The sequence below is a fragment of the Pocillopora damicornis genome, chromosome 2 (genome assembly GCF_964200805.1).
Source record: "Pocillopora damicornis chromosome 2, jaPocDami1.2, whole genome shotgun sequence".
In the NCBI taxonomy this organism is placed as follows: Eukaryota; Metazoa; Cnidaria; class Anthozoa; order Scleractinia; family Pocilloporidae; genus Pocillopora; species Pocillopora damicornis.
In genome coordinates this window covers 21329692-21342908 of record NC_142671.1, presented here as the reverse complement: position 1 = coordinate 21342908, position 13217 = coordinate 21329692, and the positions used below count along the sequence as shown (strand labels likewise).

Below are 13217 nucleotides of genomic sequence, written 5' to 3'. Positions count from 1 at the left end.
TAGAAACTTACTTTTTTTAACATAATTTCATTCATTTAATATCTGAATTCTCCAAAACAATTTATTCGTTGTAAAAAATTTGAGCGAAGATTTGAATTCTACCTCATGTTCAATATCGGGAAGCAAACTCGTAAGCTTAATTTTCTACCGTTGACGTCAGTGCTATGACGTTAGTGATTGAACCATCCTTCCGTTTTGCATTATAAAAAAAAATGATTGACATGAAATGTGTTCAGGAAACAGTACAAATACAAGTTTAGTTACGTCTGGTCAAATTTCCCAGCAAAGCTGTTTCAGTCGTGGAATTCGAACTTACTACTTTCTTGAGCAGTGGTGAGCTGACGCTTACTCTTGTTTAATTAACATTTTGGTGTCGAATGCACGAGGAAATCAAAGCCAGGGCTCTTAGAGCCAGCTCATTCATGTTTTGGCTTAGGTTTGTATCGATTTCTTGGATTTGTTGAATATAGGTACAGTTGAATTCGGTTTATGTGAACTTTCAAGACTTTAAGAAAAAATTCTCTCCTATTTTTGGGCAGTTGTGAGATAAGGAAACTTGTGCGTTCGTCGTGATGAGAATTGGAAAAAAGGTTGTGTGGGCTGAAGGTAGGATGAACAGAGGTCATTAGGCAGACAGTGTCCTTTTTGTTGGTGCGTGTGTTTGCGTAGTAACGAAAGAGAGATAAAACCACCAGAAAAGTAAGCAAATGGCCAGTCACGAAAGCAACTTTTCGCTTTTCCCTTTAAAAATTCGCTGGTTCCTCATGTACTAAGCCAATAACAATATAAGGCACATGATATGGAAAAATCAGTTGGTCTTGATCCGTATTTTTGTCAACAAAATGAACACATATCGGCTAAAACGATGAAACGTATGAACCATTTTCGCGTATTAAATATTCAATAGTGACATCTCCTTTAAATCTCCATCTACATCTACTTTTAATGAGTTAGTAAATTCTGTACCGACATCTCACCAACCAACTCGCGCGCAAAGTGAGAAGACTATATGAAGGCTTGAAATTATATTAAGAACGACTGTGATCAAGAAACGGGCAAGGAATTTTCCACAATAGTGCAAATAATCATGAAAGACAATCGCGGAAAAGCAATTGCGTGACGCTCGGTAAGTTGCAAGATGACATGTTATCACGTATCAGACGAAAAAACAGTATAAATTCTCAGTCTGCATTTTGTACCCGGTCTGCAGTCAGCAGTCTGCATTTTTTAATGACCGGATTGGTATTGCTGTTTTTGTTCGAGCGAGCCTCAAGTCCGGACCGAAATATTGGAGCTCGAAAAAAGATTCTAGTGAGACTATCTTGGCCGCTATGACTGATGTGTGGACTGTATGTTGAGGAGCTCACGAGGAAAAGTACAATGATAGAGCTATGATTACTTTATACAGACTGAAGACGAACGCAAATGCGCGGCTTACCAATATGGCGACCTTTGATGCTCTTTCGCGGGTCTCCTAAGTGTGAACATTTCGGCTTCTTGATTCAAGTTGCATTTTCAGAAGTTCGAAAATGTGAATTGAGGTTATTATTTTATGAAACCATATAAACATTTTATTTCTTTCAACGTGAGTTTCTGAGCTTCAACGAAATTAATTTTGACTTTCACTAACTGGGGAGGGGTAGCATGCGAGTTTACTTCCGTTCACGGTCCACAATGCAACTTCCGTCCACGGAATACAACCTCCGTCCACGGTCGACAACTTCCGTCAATATCTGCTCCACCACGATACGTCATTCATTGCTTTCAGTATGAATGAGCTAAAAAGAAAAAAAAGGCCTTATAGTTTCATTGTGAGATTTGACTAGAAGTCTCAGGTAATTTAGCATTTTTTTGAAAAGCTGGAAAAACATTTCAATGTACACCAACTTAATCACAGTTTTGATTGTAACAACTTTAATTTCACTGATTCAACACTCACCTTGACAAATTGTATATTGATCAGAGTTTTATAGATAACATTTATTGCGCAATTTCCGTGGGTGTATGTGAAGTTTGATTAATATTAGGGAAAAATGATCAGCTTCGATCTTATTTATTATACATATTTACAGTCAATAACGAACGGTATCAAGAAATCTTGCAAATGCGGAGAGTATTCATCAGCCTCCTGTGGGTTGAGCGCTATTTTCATGATCCACACGTGCATCAGCTGATGCTAGAATTTTTAATGAAGCTACCCAAGCTAAATTCCTTCCTATCCTTCAAGCGATATAGCTGTCCTTCATAATGTACGTTATTATAATATCATGAACGTATTGTGTAATGTAGTCCGCTAAATCAATTAATATATTTTTACATTATTACGGTAAGTTTATTTTATAATGATATGCTGGATAATACGTTTATTTATAGCTTATGTTATCAACCCACTTACATAAACATTTTAGTATATTGATTTAGAATTTGTTTCAACCCTCGCGCAGGATTAAACTGTAAGCCATCACATATGTTCAACTTATTTAAAGGAAACAAAATGTCTAGTTGTTTCTGTACGTAACGTGCAGCTACGCTACAACAAAGACGAAGTTTTAGGAGTAACCTTGTCTTATTGATAGATCAGTTCAAGTCATTCGGACTGTCCCAAAGGCAGAGGAAAACTGTTTTAATTCCGTGGACAAAATAATCCGATGGACTCACACATTAAAGTTTAAATCCAACCATTAAGGCCTGTCACCTCTTTGGAATGGCAACGCATTTAAGCCGGCAGACTTTTTGTCATGTCGTTCAAAGATGCAACTATCCTTGCTTGTGAACCAAGGAAAACATCTATAAACCAGCTTTTAAGACAAACGGTACACTTGGTGCATGTCTTCTCCACTTTTACCAGTGTTCTGTGAGGAGTTAGGATTCTGGTTCTGAGGTGGTGGACTATTTGGGTACGAGTGGCCTTCTTTGATGCTCATCCATGACAAAGACAGGTTAGTGTGCCCTCTTTCCCGCTTCTCTGAGGGACTACGCGGCAACGTGTACGCCGTTACTCGACCAAACGACATCATTTTCCACATGGTACCTCCAGTTGTAAAACTGTTCTCCTCCTCATTCTGTGACGAAGCCGACAAAAAGCGTGCCAGCCTGACTCGATAACGAGGACAGCAAGTCATCGTGATGAAAAGTTCTTTGCGAAATTTGCTGTTCAGCAAAATATAAAGTGATGGATTTATTGCACTGTTTGCGTGCGCGAGCCACAAAAACATTAGCTGTGCTTCCTCCGGTATCGAGTTCCGAAGGTCAGGTCGCACGAACCAAATGTAATGATCAATATAATTTGGGAACCAGCAGATTGCAAAGACCAAGACGATTATGACTAATAACCGAACAACTTTGCGTTTGGATTTTTCAGCCGCAGCGCGATTGGTAGTTGTCACATTTCCCGGGATCTTTCGAAGCCATAGTTTACGGCAAATTAAGAAGTAGATGACGATGGTTACTGTAAGGGGCCATGCGTAAAGCACAACGAAAATCGTAGTGTGAAAGATCTTAAGTACGCGATAGGTTTCAGCATTTGTAACATCGTTTTTGTCTTGCCATGGCCACACTTGTAAACAAAAATGCTTGTTCTCTCGAGGATAATACTCTATTTGGTACAACATAGGATATGGGACCATCAGCACTAAAGATAGAATCCAAATTGTGGCCGACAATATTTTTGGCTTGCGGAAGATCTTCTCTCTCAGTGGATAGAATATGGCGTAAAATCGATCGAAGGAAATGAACATCATCGTGAACACAGTTGCCGCTATTGAAACTGGGATAAAGTAGAACACCAGCTTGCAAGTCACGTTTCCCAATATTCCTGGAATCCAAGAAACATCCCCATGAATGAAATTCACCTGAACCGGCATGATTGTACACGTCAACATCAGATCTGCAACGGCCATGTTGGCGATAAACAAGTTCGTGACGCTGGTAGAGGAAGACTTCTTTAACACAACGTACAACCCAAATGAATTTCCAAGGAAAGCGATGGTAAAAATAACTGCATACGCACATGTTATACCAATTTTGAACTCATGAGAAGTACCCTGTGGTGGAGCACCGGCGGTTGTTGCTGCAAAAAAGAAAAAAAAACACAAATTGCATAATTATATATAACCAATAGCACGCCTTATTAAGAGCGGTGAAAGCAACCATCCCTATTTACACTGTTTATAGATGAGTGTTAGATTAAAATGGCGAAACATTCCCCTCCGACCCGACCCTGCAGATCCTTCTTATTATTCATGCTCGGTTTGAATTCATCATGGCGACAATTCTATAATAAGTCATCACTCAGCAACAGGCAAAACGCATGACAACAATGACGGAATGGACGGCATATATAGAGCTACGAGATCCTTACCGTTTGTTGTTGATACATTGGAACTGTTGTTCATTTTGAGGGAGAAGTTTCGCAGCCTACAATGTATTGAAAAATAAAGAAACAAAAAAGGCATAAGAGAAACTATGAAAAGACAGAAGTAGCTTTAGCTCATATGAAATTAAATTGGTTGGAAATGAGGCAAAAGCTTTTGCTCAATACTTCTGCAATTTCTTGATGTCATATTTGATTTTGGCTTTGGAACGTTGTTTAAATAACTTGAATCTGTTCTTTACTTTTGTTAAATACCATAAAGTCAGAAACAGGGAATGTCTAATACGAATTACATATTGTATAGAGACATTACGAGTCTAGCTTTTTCTATTTGTAAATAAGTCATTCTTTTTTTTGAATGGAGTATTTTATCTTTTTGCCTTTTTTAAGTTCAGGGTGTACAGAGATAACACAAAAATGATATAGTTTTTTATATTTATAAATTACATGTCAAAAAGATCATTTTGAGCAATGTATTATGTAGGTAGAATTTTGATTTTCATAAAGCTGTATTTCCGTTATTACAATTGTTATTATCATTATTATTTTTATCATCATCATTGTTCTTATAATAATTATCATAAGGCAGGTAGAGTGATGCGAATAACAACAAGAGGAAGAGGAAGGTATTTCTTAGCCCTTTACACCCTAAAATCAGTAACTATTTTCTCCTTGTTCTTCTCTGTACATTTCTTTTGGTGCTGGTAATGAGAATTCGTTTAACCATTAAAGTTTCTTAGGTTGGCGATCATTTCCTTTGTTCTCATAATCTTAGTGAATCATTCAGCAGCATTACTTTAAGGAGAAATTAGATGCTGGTACAGGTAGCTTCGGTCCTCTATGTTTCGCGCCTTTGTTGTTAAGTCCCTGCGCACGGAAACAATTCACGGTAAACGCAATTCATAATTGAACAAAATGAAACTTTCCTCTTAGCACAGCGCGACACATTGCTCACAAAGGTATAAAACGGGTAACCCTTAAAGAAAGTTTATTTGCAGAATAGCTCTTGAAACGTCCAGAGCAAAGCTACCTCTGTCAGTCAAAGTGATTAAAAATAATTTGTGTAAGCCTAGGGAGGAATTAGCTTTAATATATGATCTCGTTAAAACTATAGGCAATGACCAGTGATGCAAAAATTAACGAAATAAAAAAAAAGTTTTTAGTTTATAATGCTAAATTAATCGAACTGCAAGTTTGACAGAAGTGAGTGACAACGGGCGCGGAACACAAATTAGCCATCATGAGAGCAAACAGTAAAAAAAAAAAGAAAAATCACGAGCGACTGACAACCCTTATTGTTGTATTATTTGCAATTGTTGTGAAATGAGCGATGGGAAAATATTTTGCTTGACCTATTGTAAGCCAAAGAAGACAGGGAGAGAGAATATGATCATACATGCAGTGATTAGAGGTTTGCAAGTCAGGGTGCCCTCTTTTTAGTTCAAATTATTCTATCGTTGCGGTTTAAAATTCGGCATTTCTAGATCTTTATCGGAAGTATATGGAGATTATTTATTCAGTTGACACTGGTTCTTTTTGGATGCTTTCCTTCCCTGTAGTCACAAGAAAAGAAAAATAAAACAAAACCCTGTTGCTGAAGAACAGTTGTCGAAAACCGGAAAACAGAATGTTTCCTAGCGTGACAGTTTGAACCAGAATTACTAGACAAGGCAAAAGAAATGCCAATAACGAACCAAAAAAAAAGGAAAGAACCTCTTTAACAAGTTTTGTTCTGACCTGATTTGTTTGTTCTTGTATCAATTTGTTGCACAGGATGTATTTGATTTACTATATAAACAGATTGATCTCCTTTGATTCTCTAACATGTTTGCCGCAGCACGAATCATCCCTTTTTTGAAATGGTGAAAAAAAATCGCACGCTGCCTCCTTTGTAGAGATTATTTCTCCTCTTTGGGTAATCTTCCTTGCGACCGTTTTTTAGGTGGCAGTGGCGTTTAAAGCTCTTTACTGTTAAAGAATTGATTTATACTTCGAAATAACGCCGGATTGCAATGTCAAATTGACTACAAAATACTCCAACTAGGTAGTTTTCGGGAATGCAATTTTGGAATTGTAAGACGAAGAGAATTCGGTATGTTAACTCCAACATTGACGAAATAACACAACCATTTCCAAAAGCGGGTAAGCAAGAGGCTCTTTGTGAGGTGTGAGATTAGAGCTGAAGTGTTTAGACGCAAGTGAAGTCTAAAATATGACATCGCTTAGAGTATCGTTACAAATCCGGCCGATCAAACTAAAGGTCGGTGCAGATTAATCTGGTTTTGCAGCTTTGCTGGTAGACAGGTTTTCTGTTTACATTTTGTACTTTAAAGTTTGTCTAACCGATAAAACTCCCACAGATAAAACCTCACGAAACTTTCGCCTTGAGAAATGTTTTTGTACAAAAATAATATCACAATCGAGATTTTTAATCCTGATTTAGCGGTCATCGTGTGCCCAATTACCTACACCGTTCGGTGTGAGTAGATATCTGCGAGAAGCACATTTTCTTAAGTGGCACGAAGGGCCACCTAACTTCAACTTACATTACCACAGGTTTGAATTTGATTTCACAACTAACCTGATGTAGTATTTTCAAGCTTTTCTCGGAAAAACGATCGCCCAGCTGAAATTCTCTAATTTCACAACTCCGCAATTAGAAGCCTCGACGAGCGTGGATAATAAACTGTGTCGTGCTCTGTTTCTCTCTGACTGACAAATCTGCAAACAAGAAAGAAAACAATGTGTGATGTCGTTACACTAACAGGAAATTAACCTTTAGCAAGTATGTGACCACGTATTCAGATTACAAATTTGTTACAAGTATAGAGGAAGTAGTCTTTGGCACCTTGAGCTGCATTCATCCAAGACATAATTCCCCATCAGCGGTCTTGCCACGTTGGCAAAACAATCCTTAATATTCGTATGCACTTCGCTTAAAACGTTTTATTGCTTTTAACGCGCTCAATATGGAAAAAATTAAAGATAGAAAGTAAACATGTACGCCGCAACTGTCACTGAAGATTGCAATATCGTGTCCGGTGTTTAATCTAAAAACGAGAGGGTTTTAAAACCAAACGGAACCGAGATGTGATGATGCTTTTGTTGGCAAAGAAATATTCTCAGTTGTTGTTCTTGAAGCAACGTGACTCAGTGGTAAAACGTTGAAAAAAATGAAAACTCAACTCATATCATTGGGATAAAGTAAAATAAAGGCTGTTTAATGAACGAATCGGCAAATAGTGACCACTTTCAAGCCTAGTTTACGATATAGAATATTAAGTCGAAATTGATAAATTTCAATTGGTCTATCTGTCTTGTATAAATAGCAGATTTTTTTTTCTTATTATTTCATCTTTTTTACATTTGGTAAACACTTTTTTGCAAAATTCTGTTTGTTCAAAAAATCATGTCTTGGGTTCAATTTTCTCAATTCAAAGAAGCTATTTTCTCTCTTTAGGTAAAATGATTTAGTTATGTTTTCAGTAGCGGTACCGCTTGAGATTGAACCAAGTATCAGCTTGCAGAAAGCGGAGCGCAAGACCTGATAAATTTTGAGCGCTATTCATAGAAACAATATTTATATTCAGCAGGATACTTCTAATTAAGGTTATAACTGGTACTGGATTTCGGGCGTTTCAAAAGCATTGTATACATGATTACACTTGCCACCAAAACGAGTACCACATAATCAGGATTTTTTGTTACGAATCTAAAAAAACTGAGAAAAGGTGCTAATATCACAATATCATCGATATCAAATGCTACTAATCCTTATTAAAGTAATGTGGCGATGAAGATACCCACTATAGCAATTTAATCGTTCGGTAATTTCGGGGACATCGCCAGAATTTCTGAGCTTCTTTTTTAAGTAAAGATTCAAATAGGCATTCTGTCAGAAAATATATGTTTTAACCTTTCTTAATCAAGAATCTGCAGGTGCTAAGTAGCACTTAGCATCTTCGTTGCGTTTGCAAAACATGAAAAGGCGAGGAGGACCATGTCACGTGCATCAATTTCGCCCTAAAAGAAGTTAGTCTTGATACCATGAAAGGCTATTGCGTAGATGATGCATAGTGCTGCTGTCAGGAGCTTTAGAGCCAGGGGGGAGGGGGGAGGAAGAAGCGGCGCATTTTTAACTGCGGTTTATAATGCGCCTATTGTCAGAATGAAATTTTGCGCAATTACAAAGAAAACGGTGACGATTTTATAATGTAAATAAGCCTTTGTCCCTAGCAAGATGTTCTTTGTTACCTAGGGGGAATGTTTGTGGGCGGCAGAGAACAATATAAATAAATACGTCATTACTAGATTTTTCTTTGTCGTTATGTTATTGCATTTATCAATAAACTTCCATTTCTATGTAGTCTCCCTTGTAAAAGCCGAAAACTGCCTGTGGTGGAAAAGATCATAGTTGTGTCTTCAACGAGCACAAGTTACTGCTTTTTTTTTAGGAACACGATCGTTATGAAAAAAAATTTCACGTTTTCCACCTCTAGTTAAGTTTATAATTGGTGTTGACCACAGCTTTTATCATTATTTGCCAGTATAGGAATATATGATATAGCAATGTTGTGAACCGCACACTAAACGAGAATCTACCGAGTATATTTCTTTTTTTCTTGATGGGGAGTCGGAAACTAGGGAAACCTGTTTTGAATGCTTTTATTTCGTTTTTACCAGACGTTCTTTCGAATCGTGTTTACGAAGTTGCAAATAGAACTTGCAAAAGGTGATACAACAAAAAATCATCATGCCTTTTGTAGGGAAAGTGAATTTGACAAACTGTCATCCTCACATGTTATCCTAACATGTTATGCTAACAATAGGATATTTCTTAAATTCGGCAGACTCTTACTATGTAAAAATTTAGCGAGAGAAAGGGTAATTGTAAATTAAAATTGTTTCCTAAGAAGGACTACGATGTTTTTCTGAACTTTCAAGTGACTGTGGCAATTTTAACACACTTTTGAAACGGAGTTTACATTCACCTTACAGAAACATATTAAGAAAACGATGTTGGTTCATATTTTCATATTTAAGGCATTAAGTACACTGTAGCTCGAACTGGATAACTTCTATAAGAAGAGAGTTCTACACTACTACCCATATTAACGTATTCAATATATGACAGACCACATGCTATTCAGTTTTTTACAACCTTATCGTATGAAGGTATGAGTTATGATGAATTATGAGAAAAGGGCTCTTGAATGAAACTGAGGAATTTGAAAAGGGTAAAACACTTGTATTATTGAGCTCTGACCCATATGAAAGGTTCATACCGGTGGTTTAGCGACGTAAGCGTCTTAGTGAAAGAATTACCATAACCGCCGACGTAAGGATTAACAGTTCACTTTTTGAAGCCTATCTCTTCATTGGGAAATTTACTGAAAGATGCTGCTCTTGACTGACTTTACCTTTGCTCCTTATGCTCTATTCGTGTCCAAATCACGTCACGAGCCTCTTTAACCACTTGAGTTCAGGCGACCGATCCAAGTCGTTTAAGAACTTAGCGATCGCAAGATGAAGTGTGGCAACTGGTCTAAATCAAAATTTGCAAAATAACGTTCATCTTTTTAGCGCAAAAAAAGGTCATTGGCTGCGCTTTGCGCTCATCTCAGTGCGATCCATTAGGATAAGATAACTGTCATAGGAGTGAGCCGCGTTCATATGAAAAAGTGCTCAAAAACAAAAAAGCTGATGCACACAACACTTAAATTGGATAACTGTGCATAATAATTTTAAGAAATCTATTATTGCATGCGTTAACTCCTTACTTAGGAAATCTCCAGAGAGTAGTGTGCGCCAATTAACGAAGACTTGGTTTTGTGGCACCCGCAAAGCGGTTTCCCCTCAATGACGCAAACAATCAAATGTAATTTTGTGTAAATAGGTTGCAGAATGCGAAAACAAGACAATAAAAGCAAGTAATGTTTTTATTCTCCGAACTTATCTCTTTTCACGTAAGCGAGTAGGGTCTAAAGTTTTGCCGAGCGGGAAACACCATCTTTTTCTTCAATGTTTTGCCTGATAGTGATCATAAAAGCTGACGGCTTATGTTTGAATGATATATTAAAGATGGTTGCATGGAAGTCAACATTAACAAAACAGCCCAGCTCTTCTTTGTGATATCGTTAATGTTATAAAAAAATATCCACATTTACTCGACACTTTTTTGTTTGCTTGTGTTTTTCAGTATTGACCTAACAACGGGCTCAATTTTTTCAGATAATTGTAAGCCTAAATAAATTTGAACAAAAGAGTGGTGTCGTGGTACGCAAGATGTGACTGCCCAAAGAAAGGACTAGTTAATCTTTTAAGATTTCAATTTCTGTGGAAAACTAATTCGGAATTATTATTGAGATCAAGTGGCACTGATATGTTTTTGTTTTTTTGGACTTAAATTGACACAGATAAATCAGATGTACATTAATGACAGCTTCTATATAGGAACAATGCGGCAGAACAACCTTTGACTAACTAAGCCTACGAAGGCAAAAGCCCTAGGCAAATGCGTTCGATTACTTTTTCGCAGTTTTAACATAAACCGGGATGAATTACCTCTCAGGTGAAAGTACAGTTCTAGCTAGAGCCCTTTCGGCTGAATATTCAATGACCGCCTATTCGAGTCACATCAGAGTTATTCATGTTTAAAATAAGCTTGGAAGTATTATCATATCTATGTCAAGTTAATAAAATGACCGGGATGACATAAGAAGATATAACCGACTTATTTTAGGCGAAAGCGTTGACGACAACAAAGATTTCTTGTATGATTCGTGACGGAGTTATTTAACCACGGATTTAATTCGGTTATGAGCTATAGTCGAGGTCATGGTGTGTATATTCACCACCCGAAAGATACGAAATCTTTCCACATTTATACTTCACTAAGCGATTACAGTTTGTCAACCCCTTTGGCTGGGATGTATTTGCTCTTTTAAGATAATTTCTGGAAGGCCACAGATTTAACTCGGTACTGGACTATGGCTGGGGTTTCAAAATTTTTTTTCCTGAGCGGTAACTGATGCTGTGGCGGGCGGTTGTGCAATAAGGGAAAACCAAAGCACGAGATCCTGCCTGAAGGCTAGACATACCACAGTGAGAGACGGTAGACCACCTGGGACCGACTCTTATTGAAACCTTTAAACCATGGTTAATATCATGCTGTGTGTATTCACTTTCCACAAGATATAACGTTTTTTTCCACATGTATAATTGAACAATTGTACTTCGGCGGAGAACCACTTTGGCCGAGATGCCACGTTATGTTTATGGTTATGGTTGGGTACATTTATTTTTCCATCTCCTTCTCCATTTTTTCATTTTTTTTTTTTTTTTTTTTTTTTTTAAGACGGGAATCGAACTTTTGCACACTCGTGAGTCAACGTTAGGTTCCCTCTTTGAAAAACTTGCTTTGTTTTCGATGCATGGAAGGTTCTAATTTTTCAAATCAAATGTAACAGTATCTAAACATTGGAAAAGCATGTATCTTTTCCTTTGAATTTTAGCCCCTCTGAGGAGTGAAGTTTTCAAATGTAAAGTTTACGGGGACACCAAATAGATTAATTTTATTTTGCTCGGTTTTCCTCTAATCCTCAGAATCAAAACCATAGAAAAAAATTCCTTAACTAAGTAAATTTGAATACTTTCAATTCAGTGTACAAACAGCTGAAAGGACACGACAAGAAGTTTAGTTTTGTATTTTGCCCCAATGTTAAGCAAAACCTTTGAGTAATTTTTTTAACCGATGTTTTGCTGTGTATACTCGTTAAAATTTTGTCTCACTGAGAGCTTTAGGCCTTTTTAACACGAAGAATGTTCATGTTAATATGCGGCATTATTTTTTCAATCAACACAGCAAGCGTTGTTATTTCTGCTGGTGTCACCAGAAATGCAAACCTGATTCGTCTAGACACCCACAGATTTATAAATTCTTTTAAAGGTTGTTTTTCTCGCTTTACACCGAGAAGTGCTTAGGCTGAGACATGTTTACAAAAAATATTTTAGAATAGACATTGATTCAAACTTTAAACGGGCAAAGATGCTTTTTTTTTTAATTCTATTTTTGCTCGTAGAAGTGTGAAAAGGGAATTGGAATCAAAATGTTGCGTGAGCGTAAAATTGGCCGGATGTATAACAGTAATAGAAAAAATCCCGAATCTGTTAACTTTATAATACACTCAGTGAGTATTTGTGCATAACATGGCCACCATATTAGCCTAAATAGCAGGAAAAAGTAGTGAACTGGATTGCATGAAACTTCAGTTCACTTTGCATCAAATTGCGACATAATTTGTTTTCCAGAAAGGAAATAATAGAAATCGGTAGAACAAAAATTGACCGACTCTTTTCTCGCTGATAACCGAATATTTGTTCAGCAAAGTTTCATAAATTAGTCTAAAAAGCTGGGGGAATGCGTTTCTTGTAAGCTTGAGCTAGTGCATCTGTGAGAGGAACAGCCTGTATTTACCTGTAAAGGGCGGTGAAAATTCAGTATCGTATAAAAGTTATTGCAAGGTGCGCTGATGTTGTCCATTGTCAATCGGTGTTACAGACCAAGAGTGGTTGGGATTTACAACAATTAAGTTACCTCTAATATCAATAATAAGATTTCGAGTTACGACTAGCCCTACCTTGTAACTCAGTTTTTTTCGATTTCTTTTCTTTTTTTTTATGATAACTACCAGTAAACGGTCTCTCGCCTAAAAAACCATAAAATGAAATTTAATCTCGAAGCCCAAAATTAGATCAGGGAAATGGTTATGTCAAAAGTGTATGCAAATGCTGTCACATTACATATCAAAATAAAATGTCGAAAAGACTTTTCTAATTACCAAAT

General features: G+C 37.0%; 1 protein-coding gene across 2 annotated transcripts; it reads right to left on the bottom strand.

Annotated features, from left to right (window-relative positions):
• Positions 1–1897: 1897 nt before the first annotated feature.
• On the bottom strand, positions 1898–13108 carry LOC113683992 (prolactin-releasing peptide receptor). 2 transcript variants are annotated; one of them, XM_089197296.1, is made up of 4 exons: positions 13012–13108; positions 6954–7093; positions 4361–4416; positions 1898–4069 (listed from the first exon to the last, which is right to left on the bottom strand). In XM_089197296.1, exons 3-4 carry the CDS (start codon positions 4392–4394, stop codon positions 2802–2804), a joined length of 1302 nt encoding a protein of 433 aa, XP_089053422.1. In that variant the 5' UTR covers positions 4395–4416; positions 6954–7093; positions 13012–13108; the 3' UTR covers positions 1898–2801. The 2 variants fall into 2 exon arrangements, with proteins under 2 accessions (XP_089053422.1, XP_089053423.1); XM_089197297.1 differs by lacking the exons at positions 4361–4416; positions 13012–13108 and adding an exon at positions 7221–7355.
• Positions 13109–13217: the final 109 nt, after the last annotated feature.